The 13717-nt window shown below is 42.1% G+C and overlaps 1 protein-coding gene across 1 annotated transcript in view; it reads left to right on the forward strand.

Moving 5' to 3' along the window:
* The first annotated feature begins 1457 nt into the window (after positions 1 to 1457).
* The window catches only part of gpm6ab (glycoprotein M6Ab), a 57745-nt gene continuing 45485 nt past the window's right edge, over positions 1458 to 13717 (forward strand). The window contains exon 1 of the mRNA XM_035419154.1: positions 1458 to 1600. Coding sequence (XP_035275045.1) covers positions 1597 to 1600 — 4 coding nt within the window. The 5' untranslated portion in view covers positions 1458 to 1596. The remainder of the gene's footprint in view (positions 1601 to 13717) is intronic.

The raw sequence follows: 13717 nt of genomic DNA on the forward strand, positions 1-13717 counted from the left end.
TTTCATATACCTGCAAAAATTCTTAACTAGAAGTATTGGCCATTTGTATCAGCATTATTTCAGCTTTGAATGGTTCACACTCCATTCTCCAGGGCTAACAGCATGGTCTAGACCTCTGTACTGTATGTTCCACATGCATTATCTTGTTATGCACAGTAGAACCACAGAGATACAAATCTCAGTTCACACTGACTGGTCTAACAAACAGGACGTGAACCTGGAAGCAGCACAAACAATCAATCTCATTATTATATAATGCACAAAAAACAGAAAAAAGTGAGCATTAAATGAAAACAGGTCATAATTTTGATTTGAAAAAACAGGCTGGAAATACATTGACTGGGAGTAAGTTTCTCAGCATAATGAAACAAAAAAAGCCTTCCCCTGTGTAAAATAAAACACTTGTTTAAATGCTTTGCTTGAAACAATGACAAATGCATATTTAAATGAACAGTGCTAGGAACATAAGATAATCTGGGAATTCCACTTGTGTGCTAGCGATGTGCTATTCCTCATGCAGTGTTCCCTCATGGTTGCCTTGTCTATTATCACGTGACTAGAATTATCCTTAGCTTGCTTGGAACCCACTGTCCCGTCCATGTGTTCTTCAACCTCATACATTTCTTTTAAAAATTAATTTTCAGTTTGTTCTTGTAAATGGCACACATACATTCCTTATGACATTCAGCTTATAAGAATAAATGAACGGATACATTGCAAACCATGTGAAAATGGACACAATGAGAAAATCACATGAGAAAGAATTATGTGAAACACAACAAAAAAAAGTACAAAGTACAACAAAATTACCACTCTTCAATCCATTCTAAAAGAGTACTTTATGCTCTTGATATAGTAGGTCTAAATATGTTCCCTATTGGGCTCATATTAACTCTGGTTTAGAGCTGAGCTGTAACAGTGACCATTTTAATGTGTGCTTTAATAAAAATGATTTAAAAAGTGATGCATTATGCTATTTTCTTTTAGGAAGAAGTTTTCTGCACTATGCAAGCTGACAAAGGACATACTGTTAGGAATGTGTTGTTGAATGATAAGGGGCGCATGCCCTCCCATTAATGCAGATGGGCCTACTGTAAAGATAATTTAGGCATATCAGCTGGTAAACAAGCCCCTCCTGGGATTGCAGTTGAGTCAACCCTCAAGTGGGTCCTTTTTAATGTTGAAAAATAACAATGCAGACAAAATTACAATGACTATGACGGGTTAAACCAAGCGCATGCATGTACTATCCTGGCACTTTCTAACGGGCTGTTTCTAAACAGCTTGATATGAGTGAAAGTCGGGATAAACCCGGTGGACGGATTTCCACAGAATACAAAACGCCATGCACTTTTCTTTCAGGAACACTTTTGTAACTAGTTTCTCATTGATTCATTCGCACAAAACCCCATTGATTCTCAATCACTTTCTGCCGCAAAGAACTCCGCCCGCTTCTGGGCTCAGTGACGTCGACTGGTCCCACAGTCTGCTTTTTCCGACCCATGCGAAGAACATCCTAACAAGTTAGCCCACAACTCTGGAGTAAAACTCGAGTCTACTAAGCAGAGCGTCACATTCAGAGCACAATAACTCTCAATGGGTGAGTACACCTCGGTCATTACTTTTTAAAAAGTGAAGTATGCGGAATCACTTCAGGCGATTTCGTCTGCTTCTGACACTGCGAACCTTGAAGTAGTGAAGGCAATGAACGGTGGACCGTTTGCGGGGGATTGCCTAGCAGAGTGATAGTCTATTGCAACTACATAAGCACATGTCCTGTCGCTATGATAAGCAAATGTGCTTGTTAAATAGGCTATGTTATTTTTTTTATAGGCTAATATTCAAAAAGCCCATGTTATTGTTGCATAGCCCAATAGGCTTGTCGATGCTGTTTCCATGCAATCAACCATCACAATGTAGGCTACTCACTTCAATCCACAAGTTTAAGGGACAATTATATATTACTTCATTGTTGTTTAAAATAATACACTGAATTGGATAGCTCAAAAGTTGCTTTGTCTCGTGGGGCCGTCTGTGTTTTGCCGTTTGCTGACCGATGGCTAAGGGTCTTAGTCTGTCCAAGAGAGTGCAGAGAGTTCCATTCATCGCCAAATGCACTGAATTGTTTTAAAACGAATGAACGCGAATAAAAAATAAAATAAAAATGTATAAAAAATACATTCATAAATAAATAAATAAACCATGCGCCATCAGCTGCAGTTGCGCAGCACGTTTTACAAGCAGCCCGCATTGAGAAAGTGCAGCTGCACTGTAATTAAAAATGAAAAAGATAAAGCACACGCAGAGAGAGAGAGAGAGAGAGAGAGAGAGAGTTGACCTAGGCCAGGTTAAAAGAACTGTTCTTGTTTTTTTCTCTCCCTATATTACCACCCACACCCCCCCCCCCCCCCCCCCCACCCAAAATAAATAAGTAAATAAATACTTGACCATTAAGTGGTAGAAGTAGTGACAGCCGTGGCTGACTGTGGTGTTTATTCAGTACTGTACATACGTCATACCTATTTTACAGTTTAATTTGTGATGTAGTCATGTCATGTAGTCTGACACTCACAGATTGTCCAACCAATTGCAGAAACGATTAAAGCACACAACTGGCTGAAGTATTCACATTCAACTCTGTACCTTTGCGCAGATTAAAAAGATGGAACTAAAAAAAAAAGGAAAAAAAACGTTTTGTGAAATTTTACCTAAAATTTAACTAAAATGACTCCATGCTGCCTGTGTTAGCACATGAATCATTCATTTTCTTGACAAATAGTTTATTGGACTCTTCTTCTTGCTGAGCATTATTATTGGTGTAAAACAAAATCCTATCAGGTGTTACAGTGTCAGGAAGTTCTCCTCAATAGCAGGAAATGTTTTTTCTTTTTTGTCTGCTGAGCTGTGGCATAAAAAAGTGATTACACCGTGGAAGCAAATTGCTACTTCACACAGAGAAAGGCAGAAATCCATGGAACTTTATTTCACATGAAACATGGTTTGGCTGAACATCGTCTGGTGACATCTTTCCCAGTGCTGTAGAAGCACTAGTACAAGCATAAAAGATTAAATTTCATCCCGTAACTTTGAATCTTTATTCTACTGCACTACTATAACATGACACTGTCACTCACAAGTGCTTTAACATTATTGTCAATTTGTGTATGAAAAATCGATAAAAACAAAGTTCATTAAAAAAAGAAAGGATAATGATAGAATGTAATTTCACTGTATTCGGAGAAGGTTGAGAATGGCCAAATGGCATGAGAAAGCCATGAACCGGCATAGTTTTCAGTACAAAGACAGTCTTCATCAAACCTCATTATTCAACCAGATTGCATGCTGAGAGGCAAATCAATGCAAAAAACTGAGGGAAAAAAAGAAAGCGAGTGTCTGAGTAAGACATAAAAATATTCACTGTTACATAACTTCCTGGCAACACACTAACCTTTTTAATTTTATTCGTACAGCTTAGGAAAAAAAGAAAATAGTCACAGAAACTTCAGAGCTGTGCGTTTGGTTGCTTCGTCCAATTGTCTCACCATACTGTGACCACAATACTTAATTGTTGATTGTTTCAGATTCTGTTTCAGATTTTCATGCTTTTTCTTGCATATTTACTTCTGTTTACCACACAATGATGACATTTTGAAATCGATACAACCTGTCCATTTTGCATTCTAGTGGAGGCTCGCTGCCATGTTGTAATGTACTGCAGTCAGTAATGAGTGATGTCGAGCGATGAAAGGGACGCTGTTGAGGATCTCACTCCTTCACCCCTCTCTGTGGTTTTGTTTTTGCGTTGTTCTCCACATGCTATGCAGTCAGCAGTCACATGAGGGGCTAAATGGACGCATTGTGCGTGCGTTCTCCTCCTGTGTGGGGCCTTTGATAGGCTCAACAACTGTTACAGTGTTTGTGTAAGCATTTCTGTCCCTCTTGGCACTCGAGACTGGGATTTTTCTGCTTCTTTTTTTTTTCTTCCTTTTTTGTCAATGCGCATAACTTCATTTGGGTCACTGGGAATCTTGTTCCTGACTTCACAAGGGGGAAACGTGCACGAGTGACCCTCATTCCGTGTCTTGTTGGAGTCAGAGGGATGGCGATTGTGGGAGGGACTATCTGTTTCCGGCGCCTTCTACCCAGAGGCATGGTCGCAATGTATGGTTCTGTGATCCTGTCTGTGATTTCTTTATTCTTGCTATGTGTTTGTGATGTTGCAATGTAGTGTAGCAGTTGGGTGGGGTGGGGGGGGGGGGGAAGGGGGGGGGGGTGCGGGCACCTGTAGCCAAAAGCATGTTGGATCCCAAAGTGAGGCCCTGATGTTTTTCCCTTCCAGCACCATACTAAACCTGGGTTGTCTGAGTGAACATCTGTCCCTGAAAACGTATCACGCATAGAATGTGTCAGCTTTTATTTGGCTTGGATAAGGATACGTGCGAAATTAATCAGCAACACAATTTCAAGGAAAGGACTATAGTGTTACAAAGACATTGTTTGTAGGTCATGGTTTCATGCTTGTGTACATTGGACTGGATGACACTAATTTGTTTGGTTTGGTTTCTGCTTTTATTTGTCTACGTGAGACAAATAAAACCAAAATAACACCGAAAACCAGGATGAATTTCAGTATGCTAATGCTGAATTTCATCCTGGAGCCTGCAATGTGAGTCAGGAAACGCTGCCAAGGTATTTTTGCTGTGGAAGTTGAGTCTCAATGATTTATAGTGAAGAGTCCACAGCATTGCATGAAATAGTAGTCATAAGTGCAAACCACTGTGCTTAAAACATCCATCGTTCTGAACTTTATTTGCTCCCATGGAAGGAGCTAGTGACCGTGTTCGGTGTTTATTTGTCCCCAGACTTACCTGGGAAGGCAGGTCACCCTTTAGTTTAGGGCCACAGTGTCCACAGGCTCGGCCTTCTCATCTCCCTCCACTGGCTACTGATATCAGCTCGCATCAGATTCTACATCATAGGGCTCGCCTAGTAGGCGACAAAACGGAATAATCTGTTTCGTCACCAGCCTCGGCCTCACTTGGCCTACACATCCCCAGTCTTTTCTGGTCATCGGACTGAGCTTCTCATGGTGGTCAAGACAGCAGAGCTCGCACCTGTCATTTGAAGCGGATTGAAGACCCATCTCATTTGGCTGCCCAATGGCTCCTCCGACCCTCACTAGCTATTTATTTCCTTTTGAATGTCCGTCTGGGGTAGTAACGTTATGGGTATAAGCTGTGTTCAGATAGGTTATCTACAGTGATGTTTATTTTTTATTTATGCTACTAGTTGTTGGTTTGTTTGGCTGACTTTACATGTCTTGAATATAAATGGGCTATCTGTGCCTTCCTGTTTTGTATTCTGGAGCATTACACTGATGCTCTTTGCTTTCAAAACTCTGTCTGGATAAGAGCATCTGCTAAGTGAATGTAATGCATGTTTTGGGAAGAACGGCTTCCAGCCCTGACAGTGAATTAAAACCCAACATTTGAAAAACAGACGATTTGCTGTGATGCACGCCAAACCGGAACAAGACGTTTGGCAGCCAGACTATTTATGTTTCTCCATCCTGTTCATGTCTCAAACGCGTTGGATTCCCTCAGGGACAATAAGCACACTGTGCAATAAGCCCCTATATATACACGCTTTCATTTTTTATCAGAGTATCTCATCCCCCTCATTCTTCCGTTCCTTACTGCTTCAGAGTATTTTATCTAATTCCATGCGGTGCGATTCACAGATTCTTGGTCTGTCAGACTGTATGCAAATCCATCTGTCCAAGGTTTCTAGAATCACGGTTGTGTGCCGGTGGGCGGTAAAAGTACTCATCTCCAAGCCTGCAGTGGTACAAAGACTACAGTCTGCGTGGCTGCGTTCTTCATTATTACCATTGTGTGCTGGGGGCAAGAGGTGAAAGTATTTACATCTAATCTGTGCCATGCATGTAGGACCAAAATAAAATCGTATGGACATGTTTTGTGCAAATAAAAATATATCGTGGAGGTGTAAAAGTTGACTGCTGAATATTCCCTATCTGAAAGTATTCCCTATCCCCAGAACGTGTATCAATTTATCGAGCATATCACTGAAAGTATAGTTTTGTCCAAGTATAGTTGTTCAGTCTGCTGAAATGATTTTATCCTATTCAATGAACAATCATTTTAAATCGGTGTTTTACTGTCATCTTATCTGTGTGAGTACATAAAAAGTGAAGTCCTGCGTTAGGTCGTTTTTTTCATCTTCTTCTTTTAGAAACCCAGCGTGAGTTCACACATAACCCTGAGGCCTGGCAGGGCTCCACTGAGTCCCTGCCAGCCATTGTGCTAGAGCAACTGCAACTCATTCTCACAAATCTTCCCCCGCGTGGACCGACACCCCTCCATGCGCGTCTGACCAGCCACTGCTCCTCTGATCTCCTCTGCCAGGCTGAAGACACCTGCAGATATCGGCTGCTTATCCAGCTGAAGTTGTGGCGGGGGAGGGGGCTTTTAATGTGAAATGCAGTAGATCGGCGGAAACAGCCGGGATTAAGTCTTTCGCCCGGGACACAGGAGGCTCCATTTCCTGTTATTTTGTCTGGATTTTTAAAAATGATTCATCCTTGAGGTGTGTGTTCTGAAAGAAGCTTCTTAAAAAAAGGTTGGGAGAAAATCATAGAACCCCTGGCTCAAAGTACCAGATAAGCCCACATACAGTTATAATGACTAATGAAATGGTCAAATCTTATAATTGTCACAGTAAAACCTTGTCATACATCATTCATATTGCCTAGGCCTTGCTCATCAACATTCAGTTGAAAGTGTGGACTAATTATGGAAAAGTCTTGTGTAATTGACCATCAAAGGTATTTCTCGGTGGCAGTGCTTATTTTCCAGGCCAGGAGTATTAAGTCGGAAAAATGGGGCGGTGACGGATGTCAACTCATGCAACTTCATCTGCTCATGCTCAAATTTCCTATGAGGTCATAAGAGGGCTTTCAGTAGGTTGAGGTTTTAGGAATTTCAGATTATGAATTAGCCAATCTGATGTTAGTTCTGTGCATCATGACCGTAGGAGTGTGGCTGCAATGTAGTGCTGAGAGAACTGGACTTCTAACCAGAGAGACGGTTGTAGGTTCAGTTCCATAGCAAAAACAGCTACACTGTTGTTTAGTATCACAGAAAATGTCCAGTGAAGATTTGACTCTAAATAAAAAATGATGTGAGTCCAAAGCAGATAAGATATATGTATCAGAGTACAATGTACTCACGTCAGATTGAACAGTACTGTACTAGCAACAGTGTGTTCATGTGAAACTCTTTTCTAAGGAGACATTGTGTTTTTCTTTCAGTGAATTCTGCTCCTCATGCCTGACCACAGACCCATTGCTTTTATACCCCAATCACAGGCCCAGAAATCATGATTTCACAGCCATTTCTGTTGGTTGGGTTTATTTTCATTTTCTTTCTGCCAGTGCGCACTCCCACGGGTCAAATAATTATTATAATGGACAGAAAGATTTTTAAATCCTGACACTTATGCTGAGTGCTGAGAAACTTGGCTTGAGATTTAAAACAGTGTTGCAGTGGCTTTCATAACCACAGGAAGAGCTTGAACATGATTTCACAATCCCAATAAACACATTGGAGTCCTCCTGGCAGCCAACCTTTAAATGAACTGCTTTGTCTGTGCATTGATGCTCTTGTGCAATGTTTATGTTATCAATGTTAATATGCAAGAATGTGATGTTTTTACTGAAAGAACTGGCTAATGTCAGCAAATGTTTTTACCCACAAGTACTATGCTGCTCTAAAATCATAATTTAGCAAAATATGGTGTATGTTCAGGGATTAGCCTGTCTATCAGACCAATGTGATCATAGATAACACTAGGCTGAATAAATCTAAATGTCTTTGCAGAATGTTCTTCTTCAGTCCTGCTATGACTTACTTAGTTTACGTCATCTGACCAGAAGGGTAGCCAACTATCTCTCTCTGTATCTTTTCAACCATTTCAAATCCTTAAGCTCTCTCCAACAACCAAAAGGCAGCCCAATGCTCACTCTTGTTTTCCCATGGCCTTTATCACTCAGCTTTTGAGATGGATAGTGGGGTTTTTTGGGTCTAGTGCTTACGAAACTTCCTAACTTCTGGCAGTCATTGAAATGAATGGAAAACCTTTAGGGAGTGGTAGGAAGAGTGGTACTGTACATGTGTTACTCAAATCAGTAATGTAGATTGAAAAGCCTGGGATAAGCAAAGGATCACTACATGACCTATGTGAGAATTTTAAGCCTGTGATTTGACAAATGCAGTCGAATGTCTTTGCTGCATCGTGCCTCTTCAGTATCTTTTTTAAGATGCATACATCTTTCAACAAACCTCCTTGCAGTTGATCGCATATATATCTGTGTGTTCATAATGCCCACCATTGCATCAACTCTTGCACACTGGATTCATTTCTGAGAAATGCCTCTCAAGGCATCATCTTAAGGCTTGCTTCCTGATTTCCTATTCCTACAAAGAAAGGAGTATTTCTTAATCTAATCGCGAAATCATGTTGTCTTAATGCAAGGCCTATGCTCGGTGTTCATCTTGTAAAGATGGCAGATCATAGCACCACGCTCGAGCGTTTGCTAAAGCAATATTTAGAAGGAAAAAAAGGATAGATGTAGGATTACATCAGGTGTCGTCTGTTTTTTTTTTTCTTAGGTGCCCCTCCCACCCCTTCCCTCACCACCACCACCACCACCTTCATAGTGCAGCTCTCTGGAGTTAGTTGCCATGGTTACAAGCTAATACTGAACCAGGAGCCAGTGATAAGCTTGCTTTCAGCTAATTCCATAACTCCCTCTGTTCGAAAAATCGGAAAGGAAACCGTGCGTTCTGCTTCAGCTGGGGAATGGCATTACATCATTCCTGCATCTGTTAATGTATATGTATACTGTATGCTTTATCTGGCCATCTGCTGTGGGCATGTATGCGTTTGCCCTGCACGCATACAAATATGCTGCTGCTTTGATGGCAGGACAGCAGCCCTCTTAAATATCATCTGCAGAATGATATGCAGTTTGATCAGGGCTGCACAGCGATGTCCACTGATAATGCAACTCCTACAGAGTAAATCTGAGTCAAACAGAGACCATTATATACTCTGTAAGATTTGATTTAACACTGAACATTTTACTGTGTGCAATATAGGAAGGCGGGGTGGGAGTCCTGATGGATTAACTGTCACTAGAGATTCAGAGAGGGAAGGGTGGCTGCAGGGTGTGGTATGGGCATGTCAGGGTCCACAGGCCCTCATGTTGCGTTGTGTGGTAACTTTGGGGCACACGGTGTCTGACCCCTGAACAGATTGGCCAGAATCACAAACAGATACACGCACACACGTGCACTCATGCTAACACACAAGCATTCGCACACTCATTCTTAATTGGGCAAATGTGGGGAGGCGACAGTGTCATCTAAGTCACGGGTGGGGCGTGCATGCATGTCTCTGTACATGCGCTCGCCGATGATGGTTTAATGAACATTTAAACCTTTTTTTATTTTTATTTTTTTGCTTCCAGCTGCAGATGCATTATTTTGCCTTCGAAAAAATATCTGGGAAGGATACTTCTGGGAGCTTAGCCATTCCTCTTTGAAAAAAAGTCTTCCAAGCTGTTCTCTGACATCAGACTGTGATATGAGACATCTAAGAGTAAAAAAAGGGTAGGGAGGTTTCTATAAATAAGCCATTCAGTTACACTTCATCTCGCTCTCTTTCTCTCTCTCGCTCTATCTCTCTCATACCTATCAACAGCATTTTTGCGTATGTGTTTGTACGTGGTCTTTTTGAGAGCCTTATTTCACCCAGTTAGTTATTACCTCTGAATACCATTTTTTCTCCAAACACTGCTCTCTCTCTCGCCTTCTCTGTCATCTGTCTATAAAGTTCTAATTTTCCTCTGTAGTGACCAGTGCAAGTGCTAAAATGTCCCCCAATACCCCTAAAAAGTGTAGTACTCTGTAGTTTTGAACTGCAGTTGCACCTGCTTTTATGGTTTTTCAGGTTGCTTGAGAGAAACTGGATACATGTACTTCAGGTTGTTGGAAGGGCCCATCTCAACAAAATTCTATCCATTCACCCCTATTGAAACAGTCACTTTTCTTTGTTCATCTTTTAGGGAAAAATAAATGTGAATCAGGCTCTTAGGAGATTGATTAAGCTCTTGTTACTAAATAAATACTAAATAAATGAATACATTTTTTTTAAAAAATAATGTGTTCATCCCCATGATCCTAGCAAAGGAAATTAACAAAATTCAGAAGTTAGAAATAAAATTCGGCCACAGTTATTACATCATCGTATTTCCAGGCACTGCGTATGCATTGGTCTGCGCAGATCCTGTCTGAGGCCTTCTCCCTTACTGCCCGCCGCATGAAAAACTGCGATGCGCAGCAGTGCAGCGGCTGCAGCAGATGAGCTGCACCATGCAGCGCGCATTCTACGAGGGAACGCGGACGCTCCGTGCTTCTTTGTGCATCTTAAGAATGAGCACACAGCCCGCTGTGACTTCACTGCCATTCGCTTCTGAAGAAAAGGAGGGGGTGTGGGGGGGAGGGGGGGGCATTTGACGGTTCTGTTTGAGAGTAAAACTGAATGAATTTTTAATCCTGTTTGCAGAGCGCTATTTAAAACATGAAGGGACTCCTTGGTTGCTGTGGTGCTTGCTGACTGGCTGGGAATGTAACAGGGGAGTAAAGCAGGGAGCCGCTGCCCTTTGTGTGTGTGTGTGTGTGTGTGTGTGTCCGAGTATGTGCGTGCGCATGCCTGTGTGTGTGCGTGTGCATGTATGTGTGTGTGTGTGTGCATTTTCTGCATGACTCAGATGAGCCTGTGGAAGTATCTGGAGCAGGTTGGCACAGAAAGGAAACAGGCACTTTTACTGAAGCGGCCAATGCATTAAGCATCGACGTAATGCCATTAGATATTTTCGGAATCATATTACGGCGGTTATGATTGCGATTGTTTCTGTCAATGGTATCCAGTGATGACACAAGGACTTAATTTGCCCTGGTCTGTGATTGCATTATGTCATATATACACGGGGGCACGCAATGGATTGCCTACCACTTAACCATCAGGCTGAAATCTGATTGTGTAGTGCTGGGCATTTTCATTAGATCTATCCTAATGTAATAGCACACACATTTTGAACTGTAATGATCTCTGTGGCTTGCCATACTTTATAGCCGATAGTCGGGGAATGTCTGAGGGAGCTGGGTAGACCGCAATCCGGAAAGGCGGCCATTTTCCGAGTGCCATAACAAAGTGCCACAAAGAGCTTGTTGATGTCCCCATAGGTTCTTTTTTTGGCCCCTAAATGCTTAAAAATGCATCCGACAATCATCAGTTGTCTCCGTACCGGGAGGTTGTCATCCGGAAAGTTCTGTTAAGGGCTTATAAGGGCTGTATGTCCCTGGTGGGGGCAGGGGGTGGCAGAAATCGCAACCACAAGCTCTGGAGCTCCAGTCCAATGGAAATTGCGCCATGGGCCGGTAAGCTTTTGCCCTGCCCCTTTTCAAAAAAAAGGAAAAAAATAAAAACACTTAAAAAACTAGGCTTACATTTGGGAGGTCACCCCATGAATATCACTTATAAAGAGGGCTTTGTATGTGAATATTCTAAGCAGTCAGGCAGATAGGGACCAATATGGCCTGGTCTCCATGCATGCATGTGTGTGTGTGTGTGTACAGTACATGTGTGTGAGTGTGTGTGTGTGTGCATGTGTTTTTTTTTTTTTTTTCGTATGTGCTCTTCTTGGTAATGCATTAACTGGCCAGGGAAAGGAGCATTCCTGCAGATCCCAATGAACCTTTGCTCAAACCCAGACTCACAATGTAATTTTACTTAATTACTATTTCTGTACAGTTAATCAGTCCCCACAAGTAAGAAGAAGAACAGGCACTGCTGTTCTGAGAGTTCAGGAGAACAATGAAAGTTTCTGCAACACTATCATACCATATGGGATTTTAAATGCCCTTTTCTGTCCGGATGTACCTAATCTAAATTGAAATTGGCTTGAAAAGAGATATGCATATATGATGTATATATATATATAAAGGATATATAAAGGACCACCTTGTTGCTACGTTCGTGAGTAATGCTGTATCAATAAGATGACCAGAGATGACGAAACACTGAAAGTACAACCTTATCTTTGGAGTAACATCCAAAAATTAATAAAAAGCAGGACAATGACATGACAATACAAGCTGGTTTAAAATCTGGGAAAGTGAGGGAGAATGCAATGAAAATAATCTGAATTTCTCAAAAGAAAAAACATTCATATTGGGTGACAGATTGCACACAAAAGACAATCGATCTGCTGAGTGCAGTGTTTATTATGGGCTGTGCGTTACCATTTAGGCACCAGCTTCACACAAACTGATGAGCTATTGGGCTAATAATTCCATCCAGTAGATCACAAATACAGCAGATTTCTGAAGGGAGTGATTAATAGAAGAGCACTCCCCTGCTTCCCGACTACTTTCAGAGAGCCGGCCTGCTGTCGATTTTTCGTAGCCGAGGTTCGACGGGTCTCTATAGTTACAGTGCTCCCGGTTGCTAAGGAACCCTTAAATAACTAATTGCGTGTCAAACGGCGCGCTCTTACAGTGGAGCTTTTCGGGGGCGACGCCGCCTTCCGCGGAAACGCGGCGGCGCGGACCGGACTCCCGGGCTTACGGCGCCGCGGTTCCCCGCAAGACGCCATTGTCTGAGGCGTACAGGCTCCGCCCTTTCCGCGTCGCGTGCGCATTAATCACACCGAAGAGAAAAGGAGCGCAGGGGGGCTGGGCGTTCGCTGTAATTGAACGTTCCGGCAATCGGAAGGACAAAGCGCGTGAACAATTGCCGTGTCTTTATCCATGTTGAGTGCATTCATTGCAGTAATTGTGCTTATTTTCTTTACCCTTGCAGAATTAAAATTGGGTGTTTTTTTTTGGGTGCACCAACTCAATTGGTTGGTTCAAGCCTGTTAAAGTTCATTCTGGTGAATGTTACACCACAAAAGAGTTTAACAATAGATGAGTGGTGACAATGTGCTAATAGACAGAAATGATGGTTCTTGGCGTTCTTTTCGTGTAATTATTTGCAGTGTTCCAGGCTTTGCGGTTCTCGTGTTGTTGAGAGGAAAATGGCTGGCACACCTACTCACACCTACTGCAGCCACAGTTCCTCTGTAACACACCAGCAATAATTGCCTTTAAATTAATACACTGCTCCCACCAGTAAATTTGATGCCTCTGAATGTTTAATGCCTTGTCGGTAGGTCGTGATAACAGTCAATGGATTTTCCATTTAGACAGAGCGTGTGCTATCAGGCAGAGATCGGCTGCACTACCATGGTGTGAGGCTGTTCCTCTGTCAGCACTCTCACTCTTACTCAATGAAAGATCAGCATGTTTCTTTCCATAGCAGTTCCCCCAAAGCCAGTCCCCCCCCCCCGCCCCCCAAAATTACATACAAGCATTATTATGCTCAGGTCCCACTGTATTATGTTTACCATGGTACCTCCTTGCTCACATGGGACAACATAATAATATTTGCTTAGAATGAATGAGGTCTTAATAATTGTTGGGGATTGAAGAGTGTGTATATCGGCCCTCACATGATGTCTATTTGAACAGTGCGCAAGCAGCGCACCACCATGTACTCAGGGCCTAACGGATGCATAAAATGACTAATCTGA

The sequence above is a fragment of the Anguilla anguilla genome, chromosome 5 (assembly GCF_013347855.1).
Source record: "Anguilla anguilla isolate fAngAng1 chromosome 5, fAngAng1.pri, whole genome shotgun sequence".
Classification (NCBI taxonomy): Eukaryota; Metazoa; Chordata; class Actinopteri; order Anguilliformes; family Anguillidae; genus Anguilla; species Anguilla anguilla.